This window comes from Anser anser (genome assembly GCF_964211835.1).
Source record: "Anser anser genome assembly, chromosome: 3".
Taxonomy (NCBI): Eukaryota; Metazoa; Chordata; class Aves; order Anseriformes; family Anatidae; genus Anser; species Anser anser.
In genome coordinates, this window is record NC_139722.1 from 16,445,823 (window position 1) to 16,473,819 (window position 27,997).

At 45.4% G+C, this 27,997-nt stretch overlaps 1 protein-coding gene across 2 annotated transcripts in view; it reads left to right on the forward strand.

Annotated features, from left to right (window-relative positions):
- Window positions 1-107: 107 nt before the first annotated feature.
- Window positions 108-27,997, forward strand: part of ADAM17 (ADAM metallopeptidase domain 17) — a 34,019-nt gene continuing 6,129 nt past the window's right edge. Inside the window, exons 1-15 of one of the 2 annotated variants that reach the window (XM_083827990.1) lie at window positions 108-335; window positions 11,841-11,973; window positions 13,474-13,607; window positions 14,556-14,644; window positions 17,312-17,480; window positions 18,185-18,315; window positions 19,726-19,815; window positions 20,871-20,984; window positions 21,509-21,653; window positions 22,217-22,305; window positions 23,991-24,143; window positions 24,955-25,154; window positions 25,714-25,817; window positions 26,493-26,627; window positions 27,347-27,477. In XM_083827990.1, the coding sequence (XP_083684116.1) occupies window positions 236-335; window positions 11,841-11,973; window positions 13,474-13,607; window positions 14,556-14,644; window positions 17,312-17,480; window positions 18,185-18,315; window positions 19,726-19,815; window positions 20,871-20,984; window positions 21,509-21,653; window positions 22,217-22,305; window positions 23,991-24,143; window positions 24,955-25,154; window positions 25,714-25,817; window positions 26,493-26,627; window positions 27,347-27,477 (1,917 nt within the window). In that variant the 5' untranslated portion in view covers window positions 108-235. Of the gene's footprint in view, window positions 336-1,118; window positions 4,767-11,840; window positions 11,974-13,473; window positions 13,608-14,555; window positions 14,645-17,311; window positions 17,481-18,184; window positions 18,316-19,725; window positions 19,816-20,870; window positions 20,985-21,508; window positions 21,654-22,216; window positions 22,306-23,990; window positions 24,144-24,954; window positions 25,155-25,713; window positions 25,818-26,492; window positions 26,628-27,346; window positions 27,478-27,997 lie in introns of those variants that run through there. The other variant, XM_083827991.1, reaches the window with a different exon arrangement.

A 27,997-nucleotide genomic window follows, 5' to 3' on the forward strand; every position in this document is an offset into this window, starting at 1 on the left:
ACGAGCCGATGCAGTAGGTATTAGATATTTGTGAGGGAACGAGCGTGCTCCCGCCTCCCTCCCCTCTCCCCGCCCCGCCGCCTAAGATGGCGGCGCCGCCCGCCCCACAATGCTGCGCGCGGGCGGCCGCGCTTCCGGGTGCGGGCCCAGGATGGCGGCGGGGCCCGGCGCGGCGTGAGGGGGCCGCGAGGAAGGACGGGCGGGGCTGGATGCGAAGGGAGGGAGGCAGGGAGCCATGAGGCTCCGGCTGTGGCTGCTCCCTGCCCTGCTGCTGCTGCTGGGGGGGCCGGGCGAGCTGCAGGCGCTGGGGCGCCCGCCGCAGAGGCAGCGCTACGGTAAGGTGCGGGGCGGGACCGTGGGGGTCGGGGGGGGAGGGAGAAGGGAAGGGGCTGTGGGGTGGGGGCTGCCGGGGGGCGGTGGGCGAGGCACGCTTGCTTCCAACGGGGGGTTGGTGGTGCCTGCAAAGCCACCTTTTGTGGGACCGTGTAAGCCTTGTCAGTCCCACCTCATCGTGATTCCTTTCCCAACGTGGAGTCATTAAGGCAGAAAAAGCCCTCCAAGATCACCAGGTCCAACCGTCCCCCTACCACCAATGTCACCACTAAGCCACGTCCCCAAGCACCACGTCCAACCTCTCCTTGAACACCACCAGAGACGATGACTCCACCACCTCCCTGGGCAACCCGTCCCAATGCCTGACTGCTCTTTCTGAGAAGAAATGTCTCCTAGTTTTCCTCTAGTTGTATCACTAGTTGTCTGTGAGAAGAGGCTGGCCCCCAGCTCCCCACACCTTCCTTTCAGGGAGTTGCAGAGAGCAATAAGGTCTCCCCTGAGCCTCCTCTTCTCCAGACCAAACAACCCCAGCTCCCTCAGCTGCTGCTCACAGGACTTGTGTCCCAGGCCCTTCACCAGCTCCATAGCCCTTCTCTGGACACATTCCAGAGCCTCGATGTCCTTCTTGTAGTGAGGGGCCCAAAACTGAACCCAGCACTCAAGGTGTGGTCTCACCAGAGCAGAGTACCAGGGGACGATCACCTCCCTGGTCCTGCTGGCTGCACTACTCCATAGCTGAAGGTGTCACTGATGCGTGGTGGTTGGGACCTGTCAGCCTCTTTGAGGAGGTGATGACAGTGTTATCTTCACGCTGGTGGTCTGCTAAAGAATTTTCCTTGCAGGAGTCTGCATTACGCTAGAGCAGGATGATCATGTAAACTGCTCTTTGTAGCTCTGGTTTGAAGAGTCGCTGTTGCAGAGAGAGCCTGAAGCTATTGGAGCTGCATGTGACTTCCAGAAAGCTGGACGTAGGAAGACTGTTTTACTTCTGTAACCTTAGTTTTGCACCTAAACATTTACTTTAAGTTGCAAACTTCGGTCTGATGAGCAAAAGTCTCTCTCTGAAATGGCAGATGAGTTTGTGAGAGGCAGCAGTTGCTTGTTACCCAGTCGGTTGGATGTCTCCAGGTGGTGCTGCCCACAGTGACTGCTTCAAGTCCCCTCTCTTTGTTTAACTCTCTTTGACAGACACTGTGTCAGTCATCCAGGCTGTACCTCTGTCCCACTCTCCCACACCTCAGGTTGACTTTTTGTTCTGTGCAGGCCACAGCAGTTAGTCACTGCAGGAAGCAGGTAGGGGGGTAGGAAGCAGTGGATGTTCCAGGAAGTGTAACAGAAACAAAACAAATACAGCATATCCCTTCAACTTCAAGCAGAGCTTGCATCTTGAGCCATCAGATTTCATGCCTTCTAAGGGACCCATTTGCTATGAACTTGTGAGCTTTATCTGATGCCTTTTGTAGACGTGGCCTCCATACCACCGTGTCTGGACTAAGAGCTTGCCAATGTTATGAAGTAATGCGTGGAGAAGAAACTCCTTTCTTCCGTTTGTTTCTGAACATTGTCTATTTCTGTGGTTTCTGTTGCCAGCAATGGTGAATATGGAACACAACTATTTGTTTCCTTCACACTCTTCTTTCAAGTGGGAAAATCTCGGTCTACGTAATAATTCTTAGCATGGGGAAAAAGTTCATGACTTAATTGGCCTGTGTTACCTTTGTGTATGCACCTTCTGTTTGTACTGGGTTTTTATTTATTTGAGATCTATGACTAGGACAGTAGGTAGTATTTGTGATACAAAGGTGCTGTGGATTTGTAGTGATGAAGCATAGTGATGAATGCTTTTGGTTTTGTTTTCTTTCTGAGTAATTTTCTGGTCTCTCTTCTTGTTGAATAGTCACTCCAAGATATTTTTTTCTGAGTGGTGACAACCATGCTGAAATGCTTGTCACAAATACAGTGATGATTTTTTTTTTCTCGTGCGTTATTTCACACTTACTCCACCCTGGTTTTCTTGAAGGATTTTGTTGTTCTCTCATTCAGTAAATTAAATCTATAGAAGCATTTTGTGAGAGAGCTTGTCTAAAATTTGTTAAAAATCCGGGCATGCTTGATTAATAGTGTTACACTTATCCACACATTTCATCCTTTCAGAAAGCTACTAAATAGGCACTAATTCCATAAACAGGTAGCATAGACTGCTCCCTAGTATCTTATTCGGCCACAAGTTGAGTAATTCACAGTTTGCTGTTCTTATTACCAGTTTGTCAGGGAAGGTGAGCATATTTTGCCCCTACGTGGTACCTGGAATGGTTTTGGAAATTGGTGCTGCTCTTACACCTTTCAGTCCACCAGGAGCAAGACCAGTGGCACCGTACTTGCCTGCCAGGATTAGTAGTTGACCAGTTTCATCTTTTCGGTGCTTTATAACTCTTGGGTTAATACATTCGTGTTCTGTTGACTTACTGGTAATTTTACTGGTTTGTTCTAAAGCCCCTTTTCTTGAGTCTTTAACTGGAGGCAGTTCTTTAGATTCATCATGTCATGACAAGCTTTTGGGGAACCTTAGTCTCCTCTGTGGTGAATGCAAAGGTGAATTATTCTTTTGGTACTGGCCTTTAGCATCTGTTCTTGGGGTCATCTTTGCAGCTTAGTTGTTTTACAGGCCCCTTTGAATATTTCTCTGGGTTGTTTCTTTTCGTTATAATAAAAGCTACTGCCAGTATTAGCTTTATGTCTTTGACAAGCTGCTCTTTGAAATGTTTTCTCCTACTTTACTGTGTTTTTATGTTCATCTTTTGCTGGAGTTCTGTCTTCCTAATCTTATACACAGCTCAAGTCTTCTAAAATATCTTCTAACGTATCTTCTGATTTGTTCTGTTTAATCACAGAGGTTGAGTTTTCTGGACTGAAATAATTCAGATTTCTGACAAGCAGTCTCTTTAATGAAGTTTCAAGGATTGTCATCTTATAGTTAAGAACTTTCTTGCCTATCTCTTTGAAAGTTCATACTTTTTCAGCAAGGAGAAAGGATAGGGAAAAACAGAATTTGACAAAGAATAGTGTAAGTAGATGAAAAGATGTTGGTCGCTTCTGATTTTGGGGTGGTCCTGTGTGGACCCAGGAGTTGGACTCAATGATTCTCATGGGTCCCTTCCAACTCGTGGTATTCTGAGATCCTCTACTAGTCAATACAATGACTTATTATAGTTTTGCCTTTGAAAAATTAATGTTGCTTATCTTAATTTTTCCCCTCTCAGTTGTCCTTTATCTCTGGAAATAACCTTTTATAACTATTAAATATTTATGCTGCTTGTTGGAGCTCAGACATCGGTATGATAACAGGGCTTAATGGACTTGAAAGGAACAGCGATGCAAGTACCCAGCTTCAGTGTGGCTGAATGCATCCGTCTGAACTGCTCGAGTCTGTTTTACAGCGAGGTGGTGTTACTAGTGAGCTGCCACTGCCCAGCGTGTGTCTGGGATTGCCCAGCATATGGTCTTACTACATATAAAAATCTGCATTAATCTAACGTTACTTGTTTTAAATGAAATCTTTTAATCACAAGCTAGGCAGGGAACTGAAAGAAATACAGCTGTTACTATCTGGGGCAGGTAACGGTCTTTGAACCACTCACTTCTGCAATAAAGAAAAGACCAATAATAAAACCAGAGGCAGATAACTTCTGCTTGGATTGTTTTTCTCTCCAGACTGCTGAAATACCAGACAGAACTGAAAATAAACTGCATCAGCTAAAGTAGCAGCCCGTTAGAAATGGTTCAGTACCAACCTGCGTGATGTATCCTGGACGATGGACATCACGCATCATGGACATGATGTATCGTGGACGACAATTTACAAGTTGTTGAGTGAAAAAAACAAGTGGCAGTGGGTGTTCCTGAACCGACTGGGGAAGCTGAGTGATACAGGAGGTAGTGTAAAATCATTCACAGTCAGTTTTAAATTACACATCACTGTTAGTGTGCCAAAACACAGGAAGTCCAAAAAGCCTGGAATATAACCATCTGTAAGGGACTTAATGGGCTGGAAGTTTACCTCAGTGTCAAGAGTGTGCAGTGAGGTAATTAGTGACAAAATCCTTATGTGGGATTAAACTTTGTCCTTCTGGACTGAAGTCCGTGCTATAGAGACTGCGGCAAGACTTAGGTAAGGGGCAAGTAACATAACTAACTTTGCTACCATGGTCTGCCATGTCTGTTCCCGTTTCTTACCCTATTTTAATATCCTTTCAAGCAAGACAGCTGTTTCGGATCGAGCCAGTTTAGCGGTTTGTCTCCCAAAGCTGAAGTTCGGGTGTGTACCTCAGTGCACCACGTGGAGGAGAATCCGAGAGCACGAAGCCAAATAACAGGGTGTTGCAGCGTGTGATGCCAGCCCAGGATGCTGTGGGATTATTTCAGAATCGCAGCAGGTATTTATAGATGCAGTGGTTTCCACAGGCAGCACTACAGGCTAAGTAATAAAAATACAGTCTCCTGTTCACCTTGTCTCTAGTGCAAGCGGCAAATGCTTGATACAGACGTAGCCTGCCATGCTGAATGTGAGTTGTCAGGGTGATTTTTGTGCTGTGCAGTGGCAGACATTTCTGTAGGGGTATTTAATATTAGATTAGTTGTAAGGAAGAAATTCTTTACTCAGAGGGTGGTGAGGCACAGGCTGCCCAGAGAAGCTGTGGATGCCCCATCCCTGGAGGTGTTCAAGGCCAGGTTGGATGGGGCTTTGGGCAGCCTGGTGTGGTGGGAGGTGTCCCTGCCCATGGCAGGGGGTTGGAAAGATGTGATCTTTAAGGTCCCTTCCAACCTGAGCCATTCTGTGAAGAAGTAAAATACTTCTTTGCATTCAAGTTTTTTGTTCTGTTTTGTCTTTGCATGCTTGTTCTTTTCTCCCAGAGTAAAAACTGACAACTTCAGTGGCTGATAGCAGCAGTGACTCATCTCAATTTCACCCTTTTACTGCTTGGGAATTTTTTGTTTGTGCAAAAGCCCCAGCACGGCTTTCTGCTCTGAGGTTAGAAGGGCCGAGCAGGGGCACGCGGCCAGCCAGCGCAGCACTGAGTTCTCCCGACTGAGCTCTTAAAGTTACACCAGGATTTAATTATCCATCTAATAGTCGGTAGAGATTTATATCTGAGATAGAAGTCTATATTTAACATCTGCTGTAAACAGGTTGATTTAATTATTTTATTTTTTTTTTTGCCCCACCAGATTTTTTTATAACCTGCAGGAGTTTGCCCCTTTCCCAGATTGATCAAGGGATGTCCTTTCTTAAAGTAGCCTGGCTTTTGGGTAACCTTTTATTACACATGGCAGAGAGCAGTGCATCCTGCCGTGCATGGCATCCAAGCCATCCTTACAGGATTCATGTGCAACTTGCTCATTTGGGGGATTTCCTGCAGTCCTTTCAACGCCAGTGGTTCTGATGGTCTTTTTGGTGACTGTCGTCCTTGCAGATGTGTGTGACCATGCTGCCTGTCAGCCTGCAGCTTGTCCGCTTTTTAGCCCGTATTTGTGTGATTCGTGCCCGAATCTCTGTTCACAATATCCTTCCTTGTCCTCCCGTGCTGCTCTTAATATGCACTATTTGTTGTTGTTGTTTTTTCTCCTTGAAACTTGCATTTTTAACCTACGTCGCTCATGGACTGGGGGGTGAGAGGAGAAGGCAGGTCTGTTCTGCAGAGAGGTACCCATAGCAGCGACCTCCTCAGTTTTGATCCCCAGTGAAGGCAGCGTGGAACAAGTACGTGGCATCCCTTGCAATCCCTGATTTCATGTTTCATCTTTCAGATTGTTGCTGAAGCTGCCAAGCTCTGCCCCTCGGTACTAGCGATGGGCCTTGAATTTTGGAAGGCCCCATCTGAGCGAATGCCAGGTCATATCCCAAAGGAGAAGAAATGCAGCCAGGCAGGGAGAAGCGGGTTGGTCTCACCAGGGTAGCCCAGACAGTAACTAGTCTCTGCCTAGAATCAGCTCCGCTCAAACTCTTTTTTTTTTGGGAAGCGTCAGGATTTTGTGGCGTGGAGTGGCTAAGCTCAGTAGTGAGACAGTTTTGGGAGAGGCAGACAAATGATCTCTTTCCAGAGAAGGCTGCATCCTGTGACTTGGCTGTTCTTGTCTGCAGGATATATGAAAGCAGTGCGATTTTTTGCGATTTTTTTTTTTTGAGCATCACGTCACGTGATGCTGTTCCGGTTTAAGACGGGACAGCTGTATTGCCCTTGTTTCACTTTGAGTGTGAGGACGTTAGTTCGGGGGGCTTCCTTATTTTTATAATGTCAATATTTGAGCGGTATATTGCTTTTCTTTTTTTTTCTCCAAAAAGTACTCTCTGCTTTCACAGATAAGACAGATTGAGTTATTAAATCGAGCAGATCAAACAGTAAATGCTGTTCCTCGCTGGTCCCCAGTTAAGATGTGCTCAGTGAAGAACAACGTCAAGGTTGGTAGTGTTTGAGGTAACACGTAGAAGCCATCAGGGGTATTCAGCTGTATTCAGAATAACCAGAAACAGCGGTTTCATGATCTGTGTGGCTTCTGCTAAATAAAATTTGCACACTTATGGATCTATACTGGCAGTATCAATATTTTACTGTAGGGAAAAAGCTTTGAGGCAATATAAAGTGAGTAAGGCTGTCCCGAGATGAGCTAGAGGGGGTGGTTGTAGGTTGCTGGCTTTTCCATAGCATCCATCGCTGGGCCCTTCTGTGAGTGTCAGGCGTGCGAGGGGGTTTTAAACTGCAGGCAGAGCACACCGTAGGGTAGCTGGTGGCTGGTAAGCCTGCCACATGCCTGCCTTCCCTCCCAGCACCACGTCTGCATAACCGTACCCCGAGGCTTCGTCTGCGCCGCGCCGGTGACTAACTGAAGGCAGGCACTTCGTTTTCTGATGTGGTTTAGCAAGTTCGCTGCAGCTGGGGTCGATTCAGAAGCATGCCTTTTGAACCGTTCGGCGGTGCCGATGTGGCTGGCCGGGTCTCACTAACAAGTTTGTCTAGAAATGTGTCTAAGCAGAGCGTGAGCCTCCGTCGTGCTGCGTTTGAGGAGCAGGCTGAGGCACAGCGAGCTCCTGCGCCGAACCTGCTTCTCACACGTGTTCTCCCGCTCACGTACATGTCGCGAGCAGAACAGCAGGCACTGTGCTGGAAACAAGTAAAGGTGATTTCTCCCAACCGTGGGGAACACGCGTGGGATGAGGGTGCTTCAGTTCACTTTTTGTCTCCGGCAATGGCTCCGTACCAGATGTACCGGAGGAAGATGTAGCAGTGCCTGTAATGGACGGTTACAGAACAGCTTCCCCCAGCTGGATCTCCTCATCGTGTCCTCTTCATTAACAGTTCCCTGAAAGCAGAGTAAACTGCTAAGAGAAGGCAGCTGTAGACATCTAGGCATGACAGCATCACCTCCTGACGGATGAGGCTCGTGCTAAGCAGCCTCCTGCGCGGCCAGCAGTGACCCGCTGTCACCACAAGCACGAGGGCAGCTCTTCCACCTGGGGTGGAGGCTTGTTTCAGCTCAGATGGTTCAGGTTGGAAAGACTCCAGGCTGCGTTTTTTGGTCCGGATTAGGCTGTGTGTTAGAGCTGAGGTGGCTGTTTGGTTACTGTGCTTTAATTCGCATGCTTCTGGGTACAAAGAAGAATGGCACTGGATGGTTTAACGAAGAATGTGGAGCCCTTCGGCCATTCAGCCACTGCCCAGCTGAATCAGAAGAGTTATTCGTGAGCTGCTGACCAGCTTTTGAGTGCTTGATACCGGTTAGAAGTCAGTCAGGTGGCACAAAATACAGGCTCGAGCCTTTGTTTCAGGCTTGGAGGTGCCACTGATGTAAGTCACACAGCAAAATCCTCCCTGAGTGTGCTTGCTGTGCTCGTTCCAGGACTACTCTCTCTAGGCTTATCTTCCCATCCCTCTGCCTTTCCACACCAGATTTATTTCTGGTTTTATTCCTTTTGGGATGGCTGGAGAAGCAATATCCATTAATCAGTCCTCCAGACTCCTCTGATAATCTTGTGGTCACTTCTAATTCCTGAAGGTAACATCTTAAAATACTGTTGGATCTTGCATTTTAACCAGAGGTATTTTCTATCATCAGGTAACTGTGAGGAGGATTTTTAGAATATTAATCAAATCTTCTGCTTTAAAACTTGATGTTTCTCAAAAAGCTTAACCTTTGAATGAATAGTGCAATTCAGAAGAATGCTTCTGAAATGGCTGACTTGCCACATTTACTTGCTGCTTTCAGGGCAACGGCCTGGGCATGAGATCATGGGAATTTACTGTTCTGCTTCTGAAAGCCAGGGTGGTTGGAGGAAGATGCCATTGGTGTTTGAATTGGTAGCAGAACACTTGGAGAGAAACCTCCTCTTCTTTAACAAATACGCGGTGGCTTCCAGCTCCACTAAGCTGTTGCCCAGCACATTCTTGAGCTCTTTGCTGGTGGAGGAGTCTGATGCAATGTGCGTTGGCCCATAATTTCCTTAAAAGATACTTTCCTGTGTTAAATTGCAAAGCCTGGGGGTAGTGGACTTTTATTTAGCCTTAAAATGAAGTGAAAGAAAAGGAGGGAAAAAACTGGTGAGTTCAAGGTTACGAGCGGGGGAATCTGCTGTTGTGGATTTGTTCCTGAGGATTTGGGATTATCGTCTGTGTCACCGATGTTCTTTCCCAGTTTCTCTTACAAACCTGAGTGCCTTCAGTGGGTATTTCGGGGGGTTCTCCCCAGGAGAGAAGATACCATAAACTGAAGGCTGACTACCACAAAATAATAATAAAAAATGAATAAGCATTGGGGTTATCAGGATGAAATTAAGGTGTCCTTCTCCAAAAAGAGAGGAATGCAGCAATCTAGGAGGGGACGGAAGGGAAGGAACCGCAGGAAAGTGGTTTGGGAAAACCTGAGTCAGCTCGGTGCTGTTGCAGCCCATAGGGAAGGACTCTTGGACCACGGTGAAGATAATGAAGAAGGAATGCCAGACAGATTATTACACTTGAATAAATGTACTCAGCTATGTGATTGCTGTGGCTGCCCTCCACGGACTGCCGTGCAGCTGGCCTCTGCACAGTTCTGCATTTTGTTTGAAACGATGACGCTTCATCTTTCATGTTTAATAAGCCATGAGCACGGATTCATTTTCACAGTACGGAAACTTAACAGAAAAACTTTGGTTCGGGCGTGTTACAAACAGATTGTTTCCACGTCTGTCTGATACCCGAATCAGTTCGCAGGTTTGTGTCTAGCAGCAGCATGTCCTAGAAGCTAATTATATGTCGCAAGTAAAATGAAAAGCAAACAAATTTCGGAAGGGTAAGAGGAAACGTTAACAAGTGCTTTCTTGTTTCGGTGTTACAGGAACTAGGAGTGTCCCGTGCTGCGTCTCTTGCTTTGAGAGAACTCTTACTCATCTCCACCAGCTCCCTAGCTCTTGTTCTTACCCCGTTTGCCGTCTCTCTGGAAGGCATTTCCCTTTCCAGGCGGGTATGTGTGTGTGCGCTGGGGCGGAGCGGGACTTCTGAAGTTCCCTTTGCCCAGCAAATAAAGAACCTGATTTCTTTAGCAGGCTTCTCAGGGCTCCTGCCACAAAACCGAGACACAAGCCGTTCTGTCTGGCCGTAACGGCAGCTGCCTCTTGCTTTTTTGGCATGACTTTCCCCCGCTTTGGGGCTGTGCTTTGCATACAGGGGTGGAAAGCAGCGCAAGTCGTCGTGTTTTGCAGCTGGGGTTGTGCCTCTCGGGCAGACCTTGAGCTTGGCGAGTCCCCGTGCAGCGCAGCGGTGGGACCACACCTCTCTTGCTTCATGGCCCACATACCTCAAATGTGTCGTGAGCCAACGTTTGGCATCCCGTGTATCAGCGTTGGCTCTAATTGAGGGGTCTGCTTTCGCTGGGCGTGTGGAAAGAATCTCACATTTAATTAAAAAGAGTCGAGGACTAGACAGTTTAATGAGGTTTGTTTGTAATTCGTTCTCCTTGCCTGTCCCTACCCTCCTCCCAAGTGGATGTGGTTGAGAGGTGTCATACCAATGAGATATAATGGGCTTTTTAAAGAAAACAGATACTTGCTTTTTTATTTCTTAAGGTATTTTCTCCCTGTAGTGAAGCAGCGAGCAGGCGCTGAAGGCACCTGGCACGCAGCAGCCGGGCACGTAGGATGGAAAAACAACGCCGCAGAGGAAGGTGGTGGAAACTTGCTTTTGCATATAATCCCAAAAGCTCCGTAATCGATTGCAGGTGCTCTCGACCTGCAAGGGTTGTAAACAGAAATCAGGAAATTGCAACCACGCTGCCCTTCCTGTGTTGCTAAACGGCAGGGGAGGGGCGGCTCGCTCTGGAGCAGCCTGGGAACTGCTGCCTTGTGGCTTCTGGGGCAAGAAAGCGCAGATGTCTCGCCTAGCTGTCAGCAGGCTGGTGGCTGGGGAGGATGTGCCTGTGCTGGTGTGGCCCAATGCAGGGCTGAGAAGGGTGTGGGGAGCTTCTTTTTTTTTGGTTCAGCTCCCCCCTTGCAGCGTACACGAACGTGCATACGCTGATGGTTCGTTCTCCCCGCCGTCCTCCTCGTGAAATACGAAGCGAGATGCTTGCACTGGCCAGGACTTCAGTGGTACTCCCGTTCCTAAAAGCTCCTTTGGCCTCTAGGTTCCTGCCAGCTTCAATATTCTCTGATTTGAGGTTAAGTGATGGTAATGAGTGTCAGGTTTTCAAAACTAAAAAGGAATTATTTCAGGGGTCGTATCGGTCTGGGTTTCAAGTTGACAGCCTTGGCGTGTTGCACACAAGCCAGTAAAACTCAGCTCACTAGTCGTGACGCTCAGCAGCGGTGTTGCTGTCTTTAAATTGTAATAAAATGCATGAGGTTACGTGGCTGGGTGGTGTAAGTCAGTCTCTGAAGAGGTTTTCATGTTCTGAGGAGGGAAATTGGAGGAGTTTTCTATGATGGTAAGAAGCTGGGGAGCATGGCGATGCCTTGCATGAGGTGCCTGGCTGGTTATTTCTGATGAATTAAGCTATGCAGCCATCCATTTTCTGGCTGCTGTTGGACAGAAAGGTAATAACCGCAGTCCTGACCTGCGGTGAACTTGGTAGAAGTTTCCTCAGTTAAATTATTTTAAATGATTGTGGGGAGCAGCAGGCAAAGTGGGAAAGCTGTTCATCCCAGAGCAATGGGAAATGTCCTCCCCGGCTTGGTTTCCAGGAGGCAGCCAGGGAGGGCGTGAGCTCTGCGCAGCCGTAGCAGTAAAAATGATGGCTTAGTTGCTCTAAAACTGCTGTAAGATGTGAAATAATTTTTGTTTCTCCATCTCTGATCGCGTCTTGTTTCATGCTGTGATTTCTACTTGCCTGCACAAAATGCATCGTTACAGAAATGTACAGTGGTTTTCCTAAAATTAGAGCAAACTGTGATCCTGCTACAGGAGGCTCGATATTGTCGTTTTATGTATGCATTTGTGAAAGAGCTTCTCAAAACTATAAAGCTTTCTCTGTTGTTTTTCCAGACACAGTTGAATCCATGCTCTCAGACTATGACATCCTTTCTCAGTCCAGCATCCAGCAACACTCGCTGAGGAAGAGAGACCTCCAGCCCGAGACACACGTAGAGAGGCTCTTGAGTTTTTCAGCCCTGCAAAGGTAATTAAATCATCAGCAATGAAATAGCCTAATATTTTCCTTCAGTTGGCGATGAATGAGACACAATTCCAAACTCAGACATAGTTACTGTGTTTTCTGCCATGACTGGCCAGTTCTTTTTAAGTTACTGAACTGCATGGCTGTGTGAGTGACTTCAGAGAGACTCAGAGGACACACAAAAATCTGTCAGGCTCCATTGTATCGCTCTGTTTGTAGAAATGGCATTCATCTAAGACTTCTCTTGCTTTGTTCTTAGTTTTTTTTGTTGTTGTTCTTGGGTCTTTCTCTTAGGTTTAGTTTCGTGTAGATTATTTCCACTTATTGGGATGGATTCCACTTTTACCTCATCTTGGCAATGCTGTCATGTTTGACTGTCCTCTGGTTCTTGAAAATCTCTTGCCTTCAATTTGGGGAGGGTGTGTGTCACGTTGCCCGAGAGATACTCCTCCCACCCAGAGGTTTAATCCTGCTCCTACCATGTGTAAATTCTGCATTTGATGAGAACCCTACCTCTTTAACAAGATGGGAATTATAAGCACTGGGGGAAAAGTATGGTAAAGAAAGCAGGCATGAAAGTTTTAGAGGTGCTATTCAGTCTCATACAAGTCCCTTACAGGTATCTGAGTGCTGAAACTGTGAATTTGAAATGGGGGAGGGAGGTGAGAAGAACATTTTGTGTTAACAAGCGTAGGTCGGTTTTGTTCCACTGACATCTTTTGCCTACTTTGTTCTCATGTGCCTTCCTCCAGCTGTCCCCTACAACTACAACTGTCCTGCAAGTTGTATTTATGGTTTTTTGTCTCTAACTGCTGGGGGGTAGTTTTTAAGTAGCAATTAGAAAAGGTTAACAGGATCAGATGTTGTCTGGCTGCGCCTGTCTTGCCCTGCCTCGTTCACCCTGCCTTCATGGTGAGGTTCCACTGCACCAAATAGTTTGCAATACTGCCAGTGATGATTACAGAATAATTATAGAGGGACAAACCAAAAATCGTTGACCCACAGACCACGGAAGGCAAGAGCCAATGTGCATCCTTTCCTGAGTAGGTCTTCACTCTGCAATAACCAGTGTTTTTGGGACACACAAAAATCTACAGAGTTCAGATTTCTGTTTATGGTTTCTGACTATATTCTTTTCGAAAACAAGAGCTTAAGATAATTTAACTTAAAACAGGTGAACAGATTCCCTGGCCTGATTTCCTTTAGGTCAGATACGTTAGCAGTGTCTGGTTTCGCTTGAATGCGTATCGAGAAGGTGCATCATGAGCAAACCACGACTCCTGTGGATGTTTTTAATTTAACATCTTTAACAACACTTTAAAAATCCTCTATAAAGTACTAACAATTTACAGTTATGAATTACATAGTACATGTTTTTGTAGTTTGCTTATCACAGTTAATGCTTTCTAACTTCTTTTGGACCTTCAGTAAAAAGGAAGCTGTTTCTGTTTCTTTTGTGTGTATAGTTTGCTTAAAAATAAATGGAAGTAAATTCTTTTACAGGCACTTTAAATTATACTTAACTGCAACTGCTGAACACTTTTCAGAAAAATTTCAAGCATTAATTGTGGATGGCGAAGGCAAGGAAAAGGAGTACCGTGTTCAATGGCAAGACTTTTTCACTGGACACGTTGTTGGTTAGTATGGACTAGGCTGTGTGTCACTGCTGAGAATGCACAGCTGGGCTCTTGGCCAAAGCAAATGGTATATTGCATTCATTTTCATCAAATATGGTTAGGATGAATAAGTAGAGTTTATTCTTATTCTCATGCCACTCCGTTTTTTCTGGCGGTGTTTTTTTGACGGTGTTTTTTTGTTGTTCCTTTGCTTTCTTTTGTTTTTAAGCTATTGCACCAAGCTCCTAAGATTGGGCTCTTCTATTTAGTTTGGCAGAGTGTGAAGATAAATTTGCCCACGCAGCAGCTTGTGATTTTATTTTTAATTTTTGAAGATGATAATGGTGCTTTTAATTCCATCTGGAATTTGGGGGTTTAAATACTTCTTGTCGCAGAATGCAAAACCCAGGTAGTGGCGATGCAGTGTTGCCCAGATTGTTATATTAAAATACTTTAATGGGATTCTTTGGAGGTTATGATGAGATAAATGGGATTCTCTTCTGAAAAGGAGTGTCTTGATCCACTTTAGTCTACCATTAATACTTCCGCTAAGTTGTTTTGATTTTTGTCACCCTTGTGATGTGGTGAAAGTCTCTTCGACTGGAATGCAGGCTGACGCTGTGAAATTGCTGTCTGATAGTGGTGGGATCCAAGCTGCTTGTGTTGGCAGAAATATTCCGTGTCTTTTTATTAATCCTCAGAGCCATCACAATGCTAACTGAAAATCATCAGTTAAATCCAAGACTTAATGCTTATGACCACTGGGAGGTTAAGGTTGAAGAGAGAGTGCTGGTTCCCTTTTTTATTTTTTAAACTGCTCAGCATAGTGTCCTCCAGAGACTGAGGAGGTTAATTTGGCTTGAAATATTAAAAAAAAAAAAAATCCAAACCAAAACCAACAACCAAAAATTGGTGTCTTTGTAGGAATGCATGCAAATGGAGCTGATTTATTTTTTTTAATCTTTAAAGGGGAGCATAATTCCAAGGTTGTGGCACATATTGGGGATGAAGACTTTACAGTAAGGATCAATACTGATGGAGAAGAATACAATATTGAGGTATGCCTTACTGTTGAAAGCAGTATTCAGACAATCAGCTCTTTCTCCTGTGGGTGTTTCTAGCTAGTCACAGTGACACCTCTGTGGCTCAATATAGGCTTGGTGGGTGGTGTTTGTTTTGTGGTGAATAGGGAGGTGGCAGAAAAATGTGAAACCCATTTGACTTTGTGCTGAATTTTATTAGTGAGTGCCATCCTGTGACATTTGCATATTTTAGATATATCTGGAAGGAGATAGGTCTTTTAGAAACAGGAATGGATAACATTAGTAATTAGTGGTGATCACGTTCTTTAGAATAACAATCAATGCAGCCTTTGGAGCAGAGTTGAGGTTTGAGCTTTCCAAAATTTTGACTTTGCTAGGTCTTGGATTTTTTCCCATTCTTTGAGCTTTGTTTAAAAAAATGTGTTTTTTTTTCTTGCCCCCTTATTTCTTCTTTCCCCCATTTTCATTGTGTTATTTTAAACTATTGGTTTAAAAAAGAATTCAATAAATAAATTAAAGACTATCCTAATGACTTGTTCAGAGCAGTTTATTCCCAGACACAAGCTGTATTAGAATGGCTCAATAACAGTAATTATGGCTAAGTGTTATATGGGTATTGCAGTCCTCTCCAAACCAGAAGACGTTCAGAATTATAGGTAAGCCTGAGAAACCCAGCCCTGCTCGTATAAAAATGTGACTGGAATACCCAAACCACTCTACTTGTGCTTTGCATTGAGAGCTTGTAGAAGCTGCTTGTGATTGAAAGCAGTTTTAGTGTTTGTGGTCCAAGAATAACGTAAGCGTGTCTCAGTTTCCAGTACAGCTCCTTACTCTGCCATGGCTATGTCTGAACAGCTAAATAAAGGTAGGCAGCGGCGTTGAGGCCACAGCTTGCCTGTGCTGCCTGGCTGTTAGCGGCCCTGGGCGTGGTGGTTCTGCCCAGCTGGGCAGCTGAGCTCCACCACAGCCGCTCTCTCACTCCTCCTCAAAGGGGAAGGGGGAGAAAATCCGATGGAAAGGGCTCAAGGGTTGAGATAAGGGCAGGGAGATCACTCAACAATTACCGCGACAGTCAAAAAGGAGTCTGCGTAGGGAGATTAATATAATTAGTTGCCAATTACTAGCAAGCTAGGGAAGTGAGTAACAAAGAAAACAAGCTGAAAACACCTTCCCCTCATCCACCTTCTTCTACCTCCTCCCCTAAGCAGCACAGGGGAACAGGGAATGGGGGCTGTGGTCAGTCCCTGACGCTTCATCTCCGCCGCTCCTTCACGGTCACTCTCTGCCCCTGCTCCACGTGGGGTCCCTCCCACGGGATGCCATCCTTCCCGAACTGAGCCTGCGGGGGCTGCCCACAGGCAGCAGCTCTTCAAGAACTGCTCCCACACGGCTCCGTACCACGGGGTCCATCCCCCAGGAGCAAACTGCACCAGCACGGGTCCCCCACGGGCAGCAGCTCCCCCCAGACCCCCTGCTCCTGCGTGGGCTCCTCTCCACTGGCCTTTGAAACTGGCCTTTATCTAACATGGGGCAGCTGCTGGATTCTTCTCACAGAAGCCACCCCTGCAGCCCCCTGCTAACAAAAACCTTGCCACATACACCCAACACACAGGGTCAGCTTTGGCCCCTAACCAACCTGAGATCATGCCTATGTGTGGTCAGTCAGTAGGTGCCAGAGACCGTTCCCAATGGGTGGACAAAGGTGCACCATTGTTGCCTTCCTTTACTTCACGGCCCTCACTGTTTGGAAACGCTGGGCCTTCATATAAATCCTTAATGCCATCCTGCCTTACCCTAGGGTATGGGGCATTTGCCCTCAGTTTTATACCACAGATGTGTATGGCTGCTGGCCTGGCACAGCCTGTGCGTTTAAGGACCTTATTGCTGTGAAAGTAATGGTTAACTATTGCAAAGAACCAGTTGTCTGGAGTTCAGAGGGCACTGCCTAAAGCCAAGGGAGTCTTGGAGTCTGGGTTGCTTGGCCTTCCCCAGAGAACTGCCTCTGGGTGGGCTGTGCTTGGTGTTGGTGCTGTAGATGTTACTTAGAGATGATAATAGGGATGTGGCACTAGAAACAAACGATGTTCAGTACGCAACTGCTATCCAGTTAGCTGCTTATATTGGGATTTTGAGCTTTTCTTTGACTTTTTGAGAATTTTTCGCTCACTTATAAGTGACTTAGGAGTGTTGAAGAGTCTGCTCCGATGGTGTTGTGGTGCACACTTACGTATCATCTGTTATCTCAGAAGCTAACTCGTGCCTCCAGTCAGCACATTTGTTGGCATGTTCCAGATAACTCCTCCTGAGCTGTGCCAGTCTTAATACTGCACTGGAGGGAACAGAGAAGGTTGAGATGCCTCCTCAGATTGCTTTTATTCTGGAGGGAATGAAAAATTCTCTTCTACGGCTTTATCAGATGGCTGCTGCTGCTCTGTTAAGACGTCCTTAGATCTTTGGATGCCCGTGTAGCATAAACGGCTGAATTCAGCTGACTTTCTTGCGAGTGTACTTTTGTTGCTAAACGTATTTATAGGCACTAAATAGTTATAGTCCAATTTATGTGTGTATGTGTACACATAAAGCTGTGGAGATTTGGCTGTGCATATATATATGTATTTTTCTCAGTCTTTACGTTCACTGTGTTCCTAACTACCTGCATTTCTGTTGCTCTTGTGCTGTCAGCCACTGTGGAGATTTATAGATAACGAGCAAGATGAAAGACTGCTGGTCTACAGATCTGAAGATATTAAAGATTTCTCACGATTGCAATCCCCCAAAGTGTGTGGTTATTTAAAACTGAACGAAGAAGAGCTGTTGCCAAAAGGACTGGAAGATAGCAAGCAAAATGAAGGTGAGCATCCGTACCCTGCGAGAGCAGAACCTTTGAAAGCTTGAATTCTGTTTGTGTAGGCAAGTAAGATCACAACCTAGGCAATAATCTGTGTTGTCCCTTCTAGTTTAATTCTTTTAAGTCACTGGAGGAAAAAAGCAGCACTTGTTTTCATGCCCTCTTCCCTGCCCCACGTCCAACTAAGCCCAAAATGATGAAAGGAAGAAACTTGTCACTAGTGTAGGTAGGCTTTTTAAGGGGAATGTTCAAACAACTGTATTCTTCTGTGCCCTGGGAGCTGTTTGGTATCTGTGGCCACTCCAAGAATCCAGCTTGAGCTATGATGAGTTTTTGAGAGCTGTGAATCCATCTTTCCTCTGTTTCCTACTGCATCAGGGATGGGGATAATGACAGGGGACAGGAGCAAGAGAGTTAGGACTGAGGTGACGACCATAAAAACTCTGTAGGTAAATCTATTGAATAACTATTGAATCTATTGAATAATTTATTGAATAACTCAATTTCCTTATTATACATTCCTCTCCTTACAACAAGTTTGAGGACTGTTATGAAGACAAAACTTAAGAGTTGTGCCCTCCCCTCCTTCCCCCAAAATAAAACAACCAAAACCCATCCAGACTTGTGTTCAGGTCTTAAATGTGGGTAATAGACATGGCCACAGACAGCTCATTGAATGTTTATTTGTATTTAAACACTCACATTAGCAAGCATCTACCGGAAGAAAAGAGCCATACCAGAGAGCTCCAAAAACACGTGCAAGATGTTGGTAGTGGCAGATCATCGTTTCTTCAAGTACATGGGCCGGGGGGAAGAGAGTACCACTATAAACTATTTGGTAAGTAAATATACCCTGTTACGATTTGTTGGAATAAATGGGGAAAAATATGATTCAGTGGTTATAACAGCGTACTGCTTGTACTGCTTTTCTACAGCATATGTATTTACATCACGCTTGTGTGTTTTTTATCTTGGGAAGTGCAAATTCATGCTTTAAAATATTCTGTAGTAGTGATAGTGTAGTTAAATAGTGTTTAAGTTTCAAATCCCTTCCCTTTGCATACTACTTGAAGCTATCCTATTTTCTCCCCAAAATTAATTGTTTTTTTCAGTCAGAGTTCTACAATCTCCTAGACTTTGAATTTTGGTATAAATGGTCCAAACATGTTTAAATTTCACATGGGAGGCAAAAACAACTCGTATACTACTTTAACAACTTCCAGGATTCTCTGTCCAGATCAATAAAATTAGAAATAGGCTCAGTAGACAACTAGTTTGGTTGGAAGTGGGGTTATGAAATAGAACACCTGCCTACAGCCCCACAGCAGAAATAGAGTGTGGGTTTTGGGACTGGAGATGAAAACAAGTGAAACCACTCTTGGAGATCTGTTCTTTCTCAAGAGCCTCTTTTTGAGCCTGAGTTTTTGACATGCTAATCACTCTGTTCCATCTTTGCTGGCTTTTTGACCTTTCTGTCCCCAGAAATGTTTACATTCCCCAGGTAACAGAGCCTTAATTCATCTGTTTTCAGAGATGTGATTATCTCAGCATCTGACATATGATTCTTCCAGGCTAACCTACCGTTGTGTTCTCTGGGTTGATGTGTGCTGTAAACAAGACAGTGATTGGAAAAACCAAGTGCAAGCTGTTACTGAGTGTCTGTGAATGTCATTTTTCATTCTGAGCAATTTTGATGGTCTATATTTAGGAGAAGGTTCTTTTTAAGAAGACGAGAGCAGCTCGAAAAGGGAGGTATTGATTGTGAACACTGACGAGAGACTTTCTGGAACCTTGTACTTGAACCATAATGAGGAAAAATAATAGTTTACTGCCTGGGAGAGGGAAGCAGGCCTTGGGGTCAGTTAAATGTAGCGCTAAAACAAAGCAGTAAAAACAGTTCCCTCTGCCCTTCCCCTCAAAGAAACTTGGAAAACTACTATATGGACAAAGTGTCCCAAGATGTCTTGTTCTTAATATTATCTCTTCCACTACACAGATGAAAGTGATAAGTAGCAAAGTTTGTACTGCTTTTTTACGATGGAAAATTTTCAGGGATATTTGATAATACTCCCTGGATCCAAGCACTGTTGGTTTTGGATCAGTGAATACGTCTGTTGTCTTTTATGAGGTTCAATTTTAATTTGAAGTGAGTGTTTTCTAGATAAATATGTTGCAGCTTCTCTGAGTGCCTTGAACTTAAATACACAAAAGCTCAGAACTAAATAACTTGTTTTTCTTTCCTACGCAGATTGAATTGATAGACAGAGTCGATGACATCTATCGAAATACTTCCTGGGACAATGGGGCCTTCAAAGGCTATGGCATACAGATAGAGCAGGTAGGTATTCACTGAGCTATGCAAAGGGTTTCCAATTGAAAGCATAAGAACATATTTTAAATGTCAGGGTTTCTGATTTTTGTTATCTGGATTAGAGCTAAAATAACCAAATCTTACATTGTTAACTGCATCCAAAAGTGCTTTTCTTTTTGCTGGTGTTGATGATTTGACACAGCACGTCCGTCTCTAGTTCCTTGCAGCTTTTGAGATGGGAGTTCTCAAGGAGCATCTTTCTATACGTAATTTCAATTCAGAGGTGCCTTTTTCCTGAATATGAGCAGTTTTTGTTTCTCTTAGACATATTCTTTAGGCGTATACTTAATGTTTTTGTCTTTGGCTAGTGCTTAGCTTATAAAGCCTGAGTGTGCCTCAAACACAGATGAAAAACCACAAATCCTGCTTGAAGAGCTTTATTGACTGCACTTAGACATCGTAATATCATGATAGCATAGAAGATGATATACAGATGGATGTAGAGGATATAGTGGCTTCAATTTATATGATGGCTCCTGTAAGCTAGCACATAGATATTTGGCAACCTGCATTAAAAATGATTCCATCTGCTTTAAGTTCTGCAAGAACTGTCACGTGGCACACAAAGACTCTCACGGTACAAGCTAGCTGCCCTTTTTCTGGACAAGGCTCTCCAGGAACAAGGAAGGAGTGACAGTTGGGGGGGGGGGGATTGGAGAGTCTCTCCAACCACTCTGTGGTGGTTTGGGCTTATTTACACTAGAAGTAAATGATGTAAATCCTGGTTGTATTTGTTACAGTTTGTTTGTTTTTGTGTTGATTTTGATTTAACGTGCATCTCAAAGCACAATATCTCAGTGACAACTTTTGTTATTCTAAAATGGCAGGTGTAGTTGCTTAAGATCTAGTCAGTGTATCTTAATTAGCAGAGGCTGAAAACTTAATATTGGGAGCGTGCTGAATCTGTTTTTTTCTGCTTGCAGATCTATTGAGATATTTAGAGTTGCATTGAAAACTTTTCTGTAGTCATAAAATTGACCACAGTTTTTCAGTGTTGTTTTGTCACCCTTTTGGAAATGTAGATTATCATCCACAATGAACCAAATCACGTGCAACCCGGACAAAAGCATTACAACATGGCAAAAAGTTACCCCGATGATAAGAAGGATGCCTGGGATGTGAAAATGCTGCTAGAGGTAGGTAGTAACCATTAATAAATTGGCCCTTACAGAGAACTACTCACGCAGCTGTTCTGTAGTAATGGATGAAACTCTGTTAGTTCCCTCATCTGCTGTACAGATATTGCACAAAGTCAAACTAGCAGATGTGCCCTGTAGCCCATGGTAAGGGGGTTCTTTGTATGGTTATGGAGCACACGCCAACTGGAATTAGTATGTTGCTTGAGTCAAAAAAGGCAGTCCTGGGACATCTGGCCCTGACACTGCATTGTGACCTTCATCAAATGAGTGTAGTTGGTTTTCCCCTCTGTGTGAAAAAGGGGAAATGAATAGACAAGTTACGTAAAGAAATGCATACAGTGTACTTGGGCATTCGTTTTAACTTTCTTCACATTTGTAGGACAGGCAACAGCTGCTTTTTCCTAACTTAACCAGATTTAGAAGGTGCCTGGCTCATTAGATAAATGTTCGTGCTTATAGATAACTAATATGTACCAGAAAGTGTTTTACAGAGATTTGCCTTTTTTTTTTTTCCTTTAAAGCAATTTAGCTTTGATATTGCGGAGAAAGCAGCTCACGTGTGCCTTGCTCATCTTTTCACGTATCAAGATTTTGATATGGGAACGCTTGGACTGGCTTATGTTGGCTCTCCCAGACCTAACAGCCACGGTGGCATTTGTCCTAAAGGCAAGACTTTCTTTTCTTCCTTTCCAATTGTGGGTAGAAAGCTACTTTTTGTTACTTGTATTTAATCCTCTTCTAGCTTTCAGGGATCATGACATGTTATTTGCATAGTCTCTGGTGGCTCTTTTGGATAGAATAGATGGCCAATTTCTTGGCTGGAGCTAGAAAAAGAAGGGAGGGAAGAAAAGTCACGAGGCTATCTGGATTGAACAAGCTTTGTTAAAGCCACCACAGCCTGGCTAGACCAAGTTCCACTTTGGGTGCATCTTGCAACAGTTCTGGAATGGCAGATGCTGTTGTCTTGGAAATTTCTTGTATTATCCCCTTTACTGCAATACATGAGCTGTTTGTGCTGTGCTTTAAAGAACTCCCACTGAAAAAAAAGAAAAAAAAAACTGGCAAGAGGCTGACTGGTGAGTCTGTGAGAACAATAAAGCTGTTCATTTTGCCAAACAAGGAATAGTCCCACATCCACTTCCAAGAAAGAAAAAGGAAAGAAAAAAAAAAAAAAAGGAAACCGAGAAAAACGCTTGTCAATTTGATTTGTTTGTTTCTCACCTCTCTAGCTTATTACAGTCAGATTGCAAAGAAAGACATCTATCTGAACAGCGGCTTAACCAGCACCAAGAACTATGGGAAAACCATCCTCACAAAGGTAAGAGAGTGTCCTCCTCTGTGGAGAGTGAACGTTTGGAGTACGTACGTGTTTGTTGGTGATGAGTTTTCTGGGATTGTGACAAGCCTCTGTGCTGTCAGAAGCAAGCTGCTGGCTCTCAGATTGAGTCAGGTCCCAGGGGACAAGGATCTAGGTCACAGAGCCCTTATCATTTTTTTGTCCTTGTTGACAAGAGGAGTCGGGGCTGAGTGCAATTGAAGGCTGAATTCACTGAGAACAGGGATGGGGAAATGCGGCCAGTGTCTAATAGGAGACGCAGTTATCCAACTACAAACAGGATTTTGATATCCAAAGATTAATGTAAATGTATTTTGCTTAAAACAAAAAATTATTCTCAAACAGGACAAGAAATAGGCTTATTAGTACTAATACTAATGTAAATTGATGCTCTCTGGATTTTTTCATAGCTAATGAGACAGTGAAGACACAAAGGCCTGAACGTGAGATTTGTTTCGCTTGTAAAGATACCGGAGCAGTGCCTGTATTTGCAGCTCCCAAGTTTTTGCAGTTGGACATCTTTCCCTTCTGCTGATTTCTCAGCTGTGCGTCGCTGTAGCCTGATTATAAATGGAATTCATAATTGGTGTGTGGGCTAAAACTTGGCACAGAAGCTGTCAAGAAGCTAGAAAAAGAAAAAGACAGTGGAGCTTTGTGTTAGAGGGATGTTGACGAAGAGCTCTTAGCAGTTGCCACGCTATTTGCATTTGTTGCTCAGTCTCCAAGCTGGAGCCCTGTCTTGGCTGACAAAGGAGATTGAGTTTGACGTCTTCCCAGCAGGAGTCACAAAGCTGGGATGAAGCAGTAGGTGCGCACGGGCTCTTTTCACAGGGAGAGTTGTGCACAGTGTCTGATCAGGTTTAAAAAGGAAGAAAACAATTCTGCTTAAAACCCTCCCCCAAACGCAACGCATTGTTGCGGCACGTAGTCCTTCCTGTGCCTGAAGAGCAGCAGCAATGACTGTTTCCTCACCAAACTTACTTCTCTGTCATGAACCACGCAGTCGCCCTGTGGTTAACTTTTATTTCTGTGCTAGTTTTCTTTGTGGTTGTCACCTTGAGAGCTTGACACCACCTGCTGGTCAAGGCCATGAAGAGAGACACGTATTTGGGATCCTCGGCAGGAGTCTTGCCGTGTAAAAATGTTGGAAATTCACCCCTGCTGGGCTGCATTTGTAGATATCTTTCCTAGTAGTCATGCAAAAGAGGAGCTTATTCACCAGTCATAATGTAGTCATCCATTTAGAAGGAATAATAATAGTGGCATGATAAGTTTGAGCAAGAGATCGACTAACCGTGGTAGCTGGTGTGTGTTTGGATTGTTTTTTGGTTTGAACTTTTTATGCTTTTTAAAATCAGATCTAGATATTTTGAGTATCTGCTTTGCGTTGAAAACAAAATAGAGCTGGTATTCCAGGGCAGCAGTTTGCCTTTAACAGTGATCTAGTACTCAGACCTAGTCCTGGAATGTGCCTTTGGAAGCGGGCCATGATTTTACTTGCCTTTAGTTCCCCACCTCTAAAAAAATGATAATGGGGAAATTGCTTTTCCATCTAAGTGTGTATCTGAGAATTGTAGGTGGCTTGGAAGTAGCCAGGATCACCTCTTGTCCTGCTCAGACTGATTTTTTTTTCAGCACTCCTTTTTTTTTTTTACTCTTCAAAAAAGGAGGCTGACCTGGTTACGACGCACGAACTTGGACATAACTTTGGAGCAGAGCATGATCCTGACAGTCTGCCAGAATGTGCCCCCACTGAAGACCAGGGAGGGAAATACGTTATGTATCCGATTGCTGTCAGTGGAGATCACGAAAACAATAAGGTATCGTTGCATAATTTTGCTTCCGCACACATCTCCACCATGGTCGGTGATCCTTTGCACAGAAAGACTGTTCAGCTAATGATTCTTCTAGGTAGAAACAGATGGGAAAAAACAGATCAGGCATAAAAAGAAAACATGTTTGTGTGCAGCTGGGTTCCCTGCAAGATGATCTTTGCTTTCTGAGTTTCACTGGAGTTCATAGCGTGTCCCAGTAGTGTTTGTAATCAATTGTTTGTAATCAGCTGTGGCCAAATGCTCCTGGAAGCAAGTCATCTGCAAGGTTCAAATACAGGACCTGCAGCAGCAAGCGCTAAATAGCATTTGGGTGGTTTTGTTAGAGGCTCCCAGATGGCACAGCCTGCTAGTGGGGCTTCCCAGTCTCAGAAATCTGCAGTTGCACCGTGGACTTGGCATCGTGCTTGTTTCACAGCTGAGGAACCAAGATATCAAGGGAATTGAGTAGCCTGCAGTCTAGTCTGACTTTTTAGGGTTTACACCTAACCGTGCTGCCAGGAGGCACCCCAGACTGTCCCCGTTGCTGCAACTTTGCTGCCCTTCCTGAAGCAGCAGCGGGGTTTGGCTCGGTGACCCTGAGCCAGGCTGGGAGGATATCTGTGCATCCTTTCCGGACCCAGCCATTATTTTCTTACCTTAAATTTTTTCCAAGCTATCAAAATGTCAGTATGGAGAGATTATTGCTTTCTGAGACGCCAGAATTTGGAGGTCTACACAGGCCGAGACTGTCTTAGATGCACTTGTTGACAGAAAGGTTCACTCCTCAGTGCTGCTCTTTCCCCTCGTGACTCTCTAGATGTTCTCAAGCTGCAGCAAAAAATCCATCCATAGGACCATAGAGATCAAGGCCCAGGAGTGCTTCAAGGAGCGCAACAACAAAGTGTGCGGGAACTCCAGGGTGGACGAGGGGGAGGAGTGCGATCCCGGCCTCCTGCACCAACAGGCTGATCCCTGCTGCTCTGCAGACTGCAAACTGAAGGACGGCGCCAAATGCAGGTGAGGGGAAAGGAGCCGCAACTTCTCATGCGCGGGGAGAGAATGGTTCAGCTCTGCACCGTGCTGCGGGAGAGAAAACTCACTAAATTCCTGTTTAGCAAGAAATTCCCTCAACTTCAATGACTGTGGTTGTGCTGAGGGTACTTCTGCATTAGGTGAAGGATGGAGAGAGCACAGAATACAGCAGTAAACCTTCAGGACAGGTAGGGAGGGGGAAATTTGTGGGGAAGAACACAGTGTGAAATCTTGTCCTAGGTTGCACGGCAAGTTGATGATGACAATGAGGATTTAAGTGTCTTGAACAAGAGCCCTTGTGTTGTCTTACAGTATGTCGTGCTTTGTGTGCATTCAATTCATCATCTTTGGTAAATGAAGAGTGGGTAGAGGATGGTTGTGACAGGGGGTGCAGAGAGGGCAAGATTTTTCAACTAGTGAGTGAATCTTGAAGTAGCTTTTTTTCTAAACGTCCTCTTTCCCTGCCTTTGTTGTGCTTGTACTTCTTTGGAAAAAAAAAAAAAGTTGCTCAATATTTCTTCCTTTCATGTTGATGTTTCCACAGCGATCGGAACAGCCCCTGCTGCAAAGGCTGCCAGTTTGAAAGCGCACAGAAAAAATGCCAAGAAGCCATAAATGCCACTTGTAAAGGAGAGTCTTTCTGCACTGGTAGGACATGGTTCTGCCTCCCTTACATCAGCTAGCCAAGTGCTCCGGGCGCAGCGTCCTGTTAGATCAGCCTTCAGACTAGCGCCCTTTGTTCGTCCGGTACAACTAATTTTAGAGAGCAGTTAAGCATCACAAAATTGCCCTATAATGAGTTTCATTGTAGTTCAGGAGCCACTTGGTGAGTTACTGCCCAGGAGAACATGGAGAATGTTGATTTCTTCTTCCCCCCTCCTCCTTTTCTTTCCCTTCAAGAAAAAAAAAGAACAGGGCAAGTCACAGGGAGGGGACAGGAATGAGCTGAACCTTGCAGTGATTCCACCCTTTCTATGGTAGCTCTGCTTCACTTCCCCACTGCTTTACTTCCTCCTCATAATCTTTTCTGGAGGCAAGAAGACAAGGCAGAGCTGCTGGTGCTTTACTGACGGGGCCTCCAGGGTCGTCTTGGTCACCAGAGTGCCCCGATGCCTGAGTTGTTGAAAGCCTCCAAAGTTCTTGCTGCCTCTCGGGGCACTTTGGCAGGCAGCCTGCAGCTGAAAGCTAAGAAAAAGCTACTGGAGTTCCCCCTGGGATGAGTCTGGATTTTGTTTTCTCTCCATTTTTCCCATTTCTTTTGCACCCCTAGGTGTTCTGCCCTTTGCTCTAACACAGTCCTCCCATTGTTGACCCCACCTGCAGGGAACAGCAGCGAGTGCCCTCCCCCAGGGAACGCTCCGGACGACACGGTCTGCGTGGACATGGGGAAGTGCAAGGATGGGGAGTGCGTCCCCTTCTGTGAGAGGGAGAAGAACCTACGGTCGTGTGCATGCAACGGTGGGTGACGTGGGGCTGGACCAAAACGTCCCAGCTCTGCTCCTCAGGTAGAGCTCGGCTCACCCCTTGGAGAGCCAAATTTATGGACCCTCTCAGATTTCTGGTAAAAAAAAAAAAAACAAACTGGAGTTTAAGCTGTTGGTTTTCTGGGGCTGGTGTTTTCTGTTTGGAAAAGGAACGTGAATGTCCTCCTGTCCTCTGGAGGTCTGAGAATTTTAATTCTCAATTCTCAAATTTAATTCTCTAAAATTCTCAAACCTCTGGGTTGAGAATTTTAAATAAGACTTACGGTCTGCACCCTAGTTAAAGGAGAGGGCGCTCCTGCCCTCCTCTTCCTCAGCCCCAGGCAGACAGGAGGGAAAGTCTGGCTGTCCTCTGATTGTAAGGGGGGTTGCCAAATGACTTCTGGACAGATGCGGCCTCCAACAAGTGGAACTTATTCTACCTCCTGTTAATTCCTGCATGTTTGGGGTATCAGCTAGCACAGCTTGGTCCTGCTATGTCCCCTAATAACGGGGCATCTGCTTCAGCTTCGCGTTGGTCTGTTGTTTGGGCTTGGCATTGGAGTGCCCAAAACTGGGTGCCTTGCATGTTCCTGCCTTCCTCGTTGGAAAGCTGGGCAGGAACGCGGTCAGCCCGGGGACATCTGCCTCGTTTGGGGTTGTGGTGACCCTCAGTGCTGCTGGGGGCTGATGATCGAGTCCGTGGCTTTCTTACAGAGACAGATAACTCCTGCAAGGTGTGCTGCCGCGACGAGCAGGACAGGTGCATACCGTACGTTGATGCTAACGACCAGTTCCTGTTCCTGCGCAAGGGGAAGCCTTGTACCGTGGGCTTCTGCGACACAAACGTAAGTGGTTCCAGGTAGCAGTGTGACAGAGTTCCGAAACGTCATTCACCTCTCCACAGCGTAAATACTAAAGGGTGTCTGAGGCTGCGGGTGGGATACAGTCCCTCAGAGCTGAGCAAGGTGAAGCTGTTACTTCTGCCACTGCTTACTAGGCCCTTTTTTTGCTGCTCCCTGCAGCTCAGCCAGCCTGCAGCTCGCGTGAGGGCGGCCGTTGGGCGCTGCCGCAAGCTCAGCTAGGTTAGCAGTGCTTGCTATTTCAGCTGTGCGCATTAGCCCAATTAATTTTGACTAAAGTAAATCAGGCCAGGAAGCAATCTGATGAAGGTCTGGCTGGCAGCGTCTCCAGGGGACAGCGAGCCCGTGGCAGGGAGAATGTGACGGATCGCTGGCGCTCGGGGACCGGTTCCACGTGCAGCTGCGTGGCCAGCCGCAGCCTGCAGGCCCCGAGCGGCTAAGCTAAGCTGGGTGTTGGCAGGCGTGAATTTTGGAGGGCGTACCTCAGCCCTCGTGCTGCAGAACT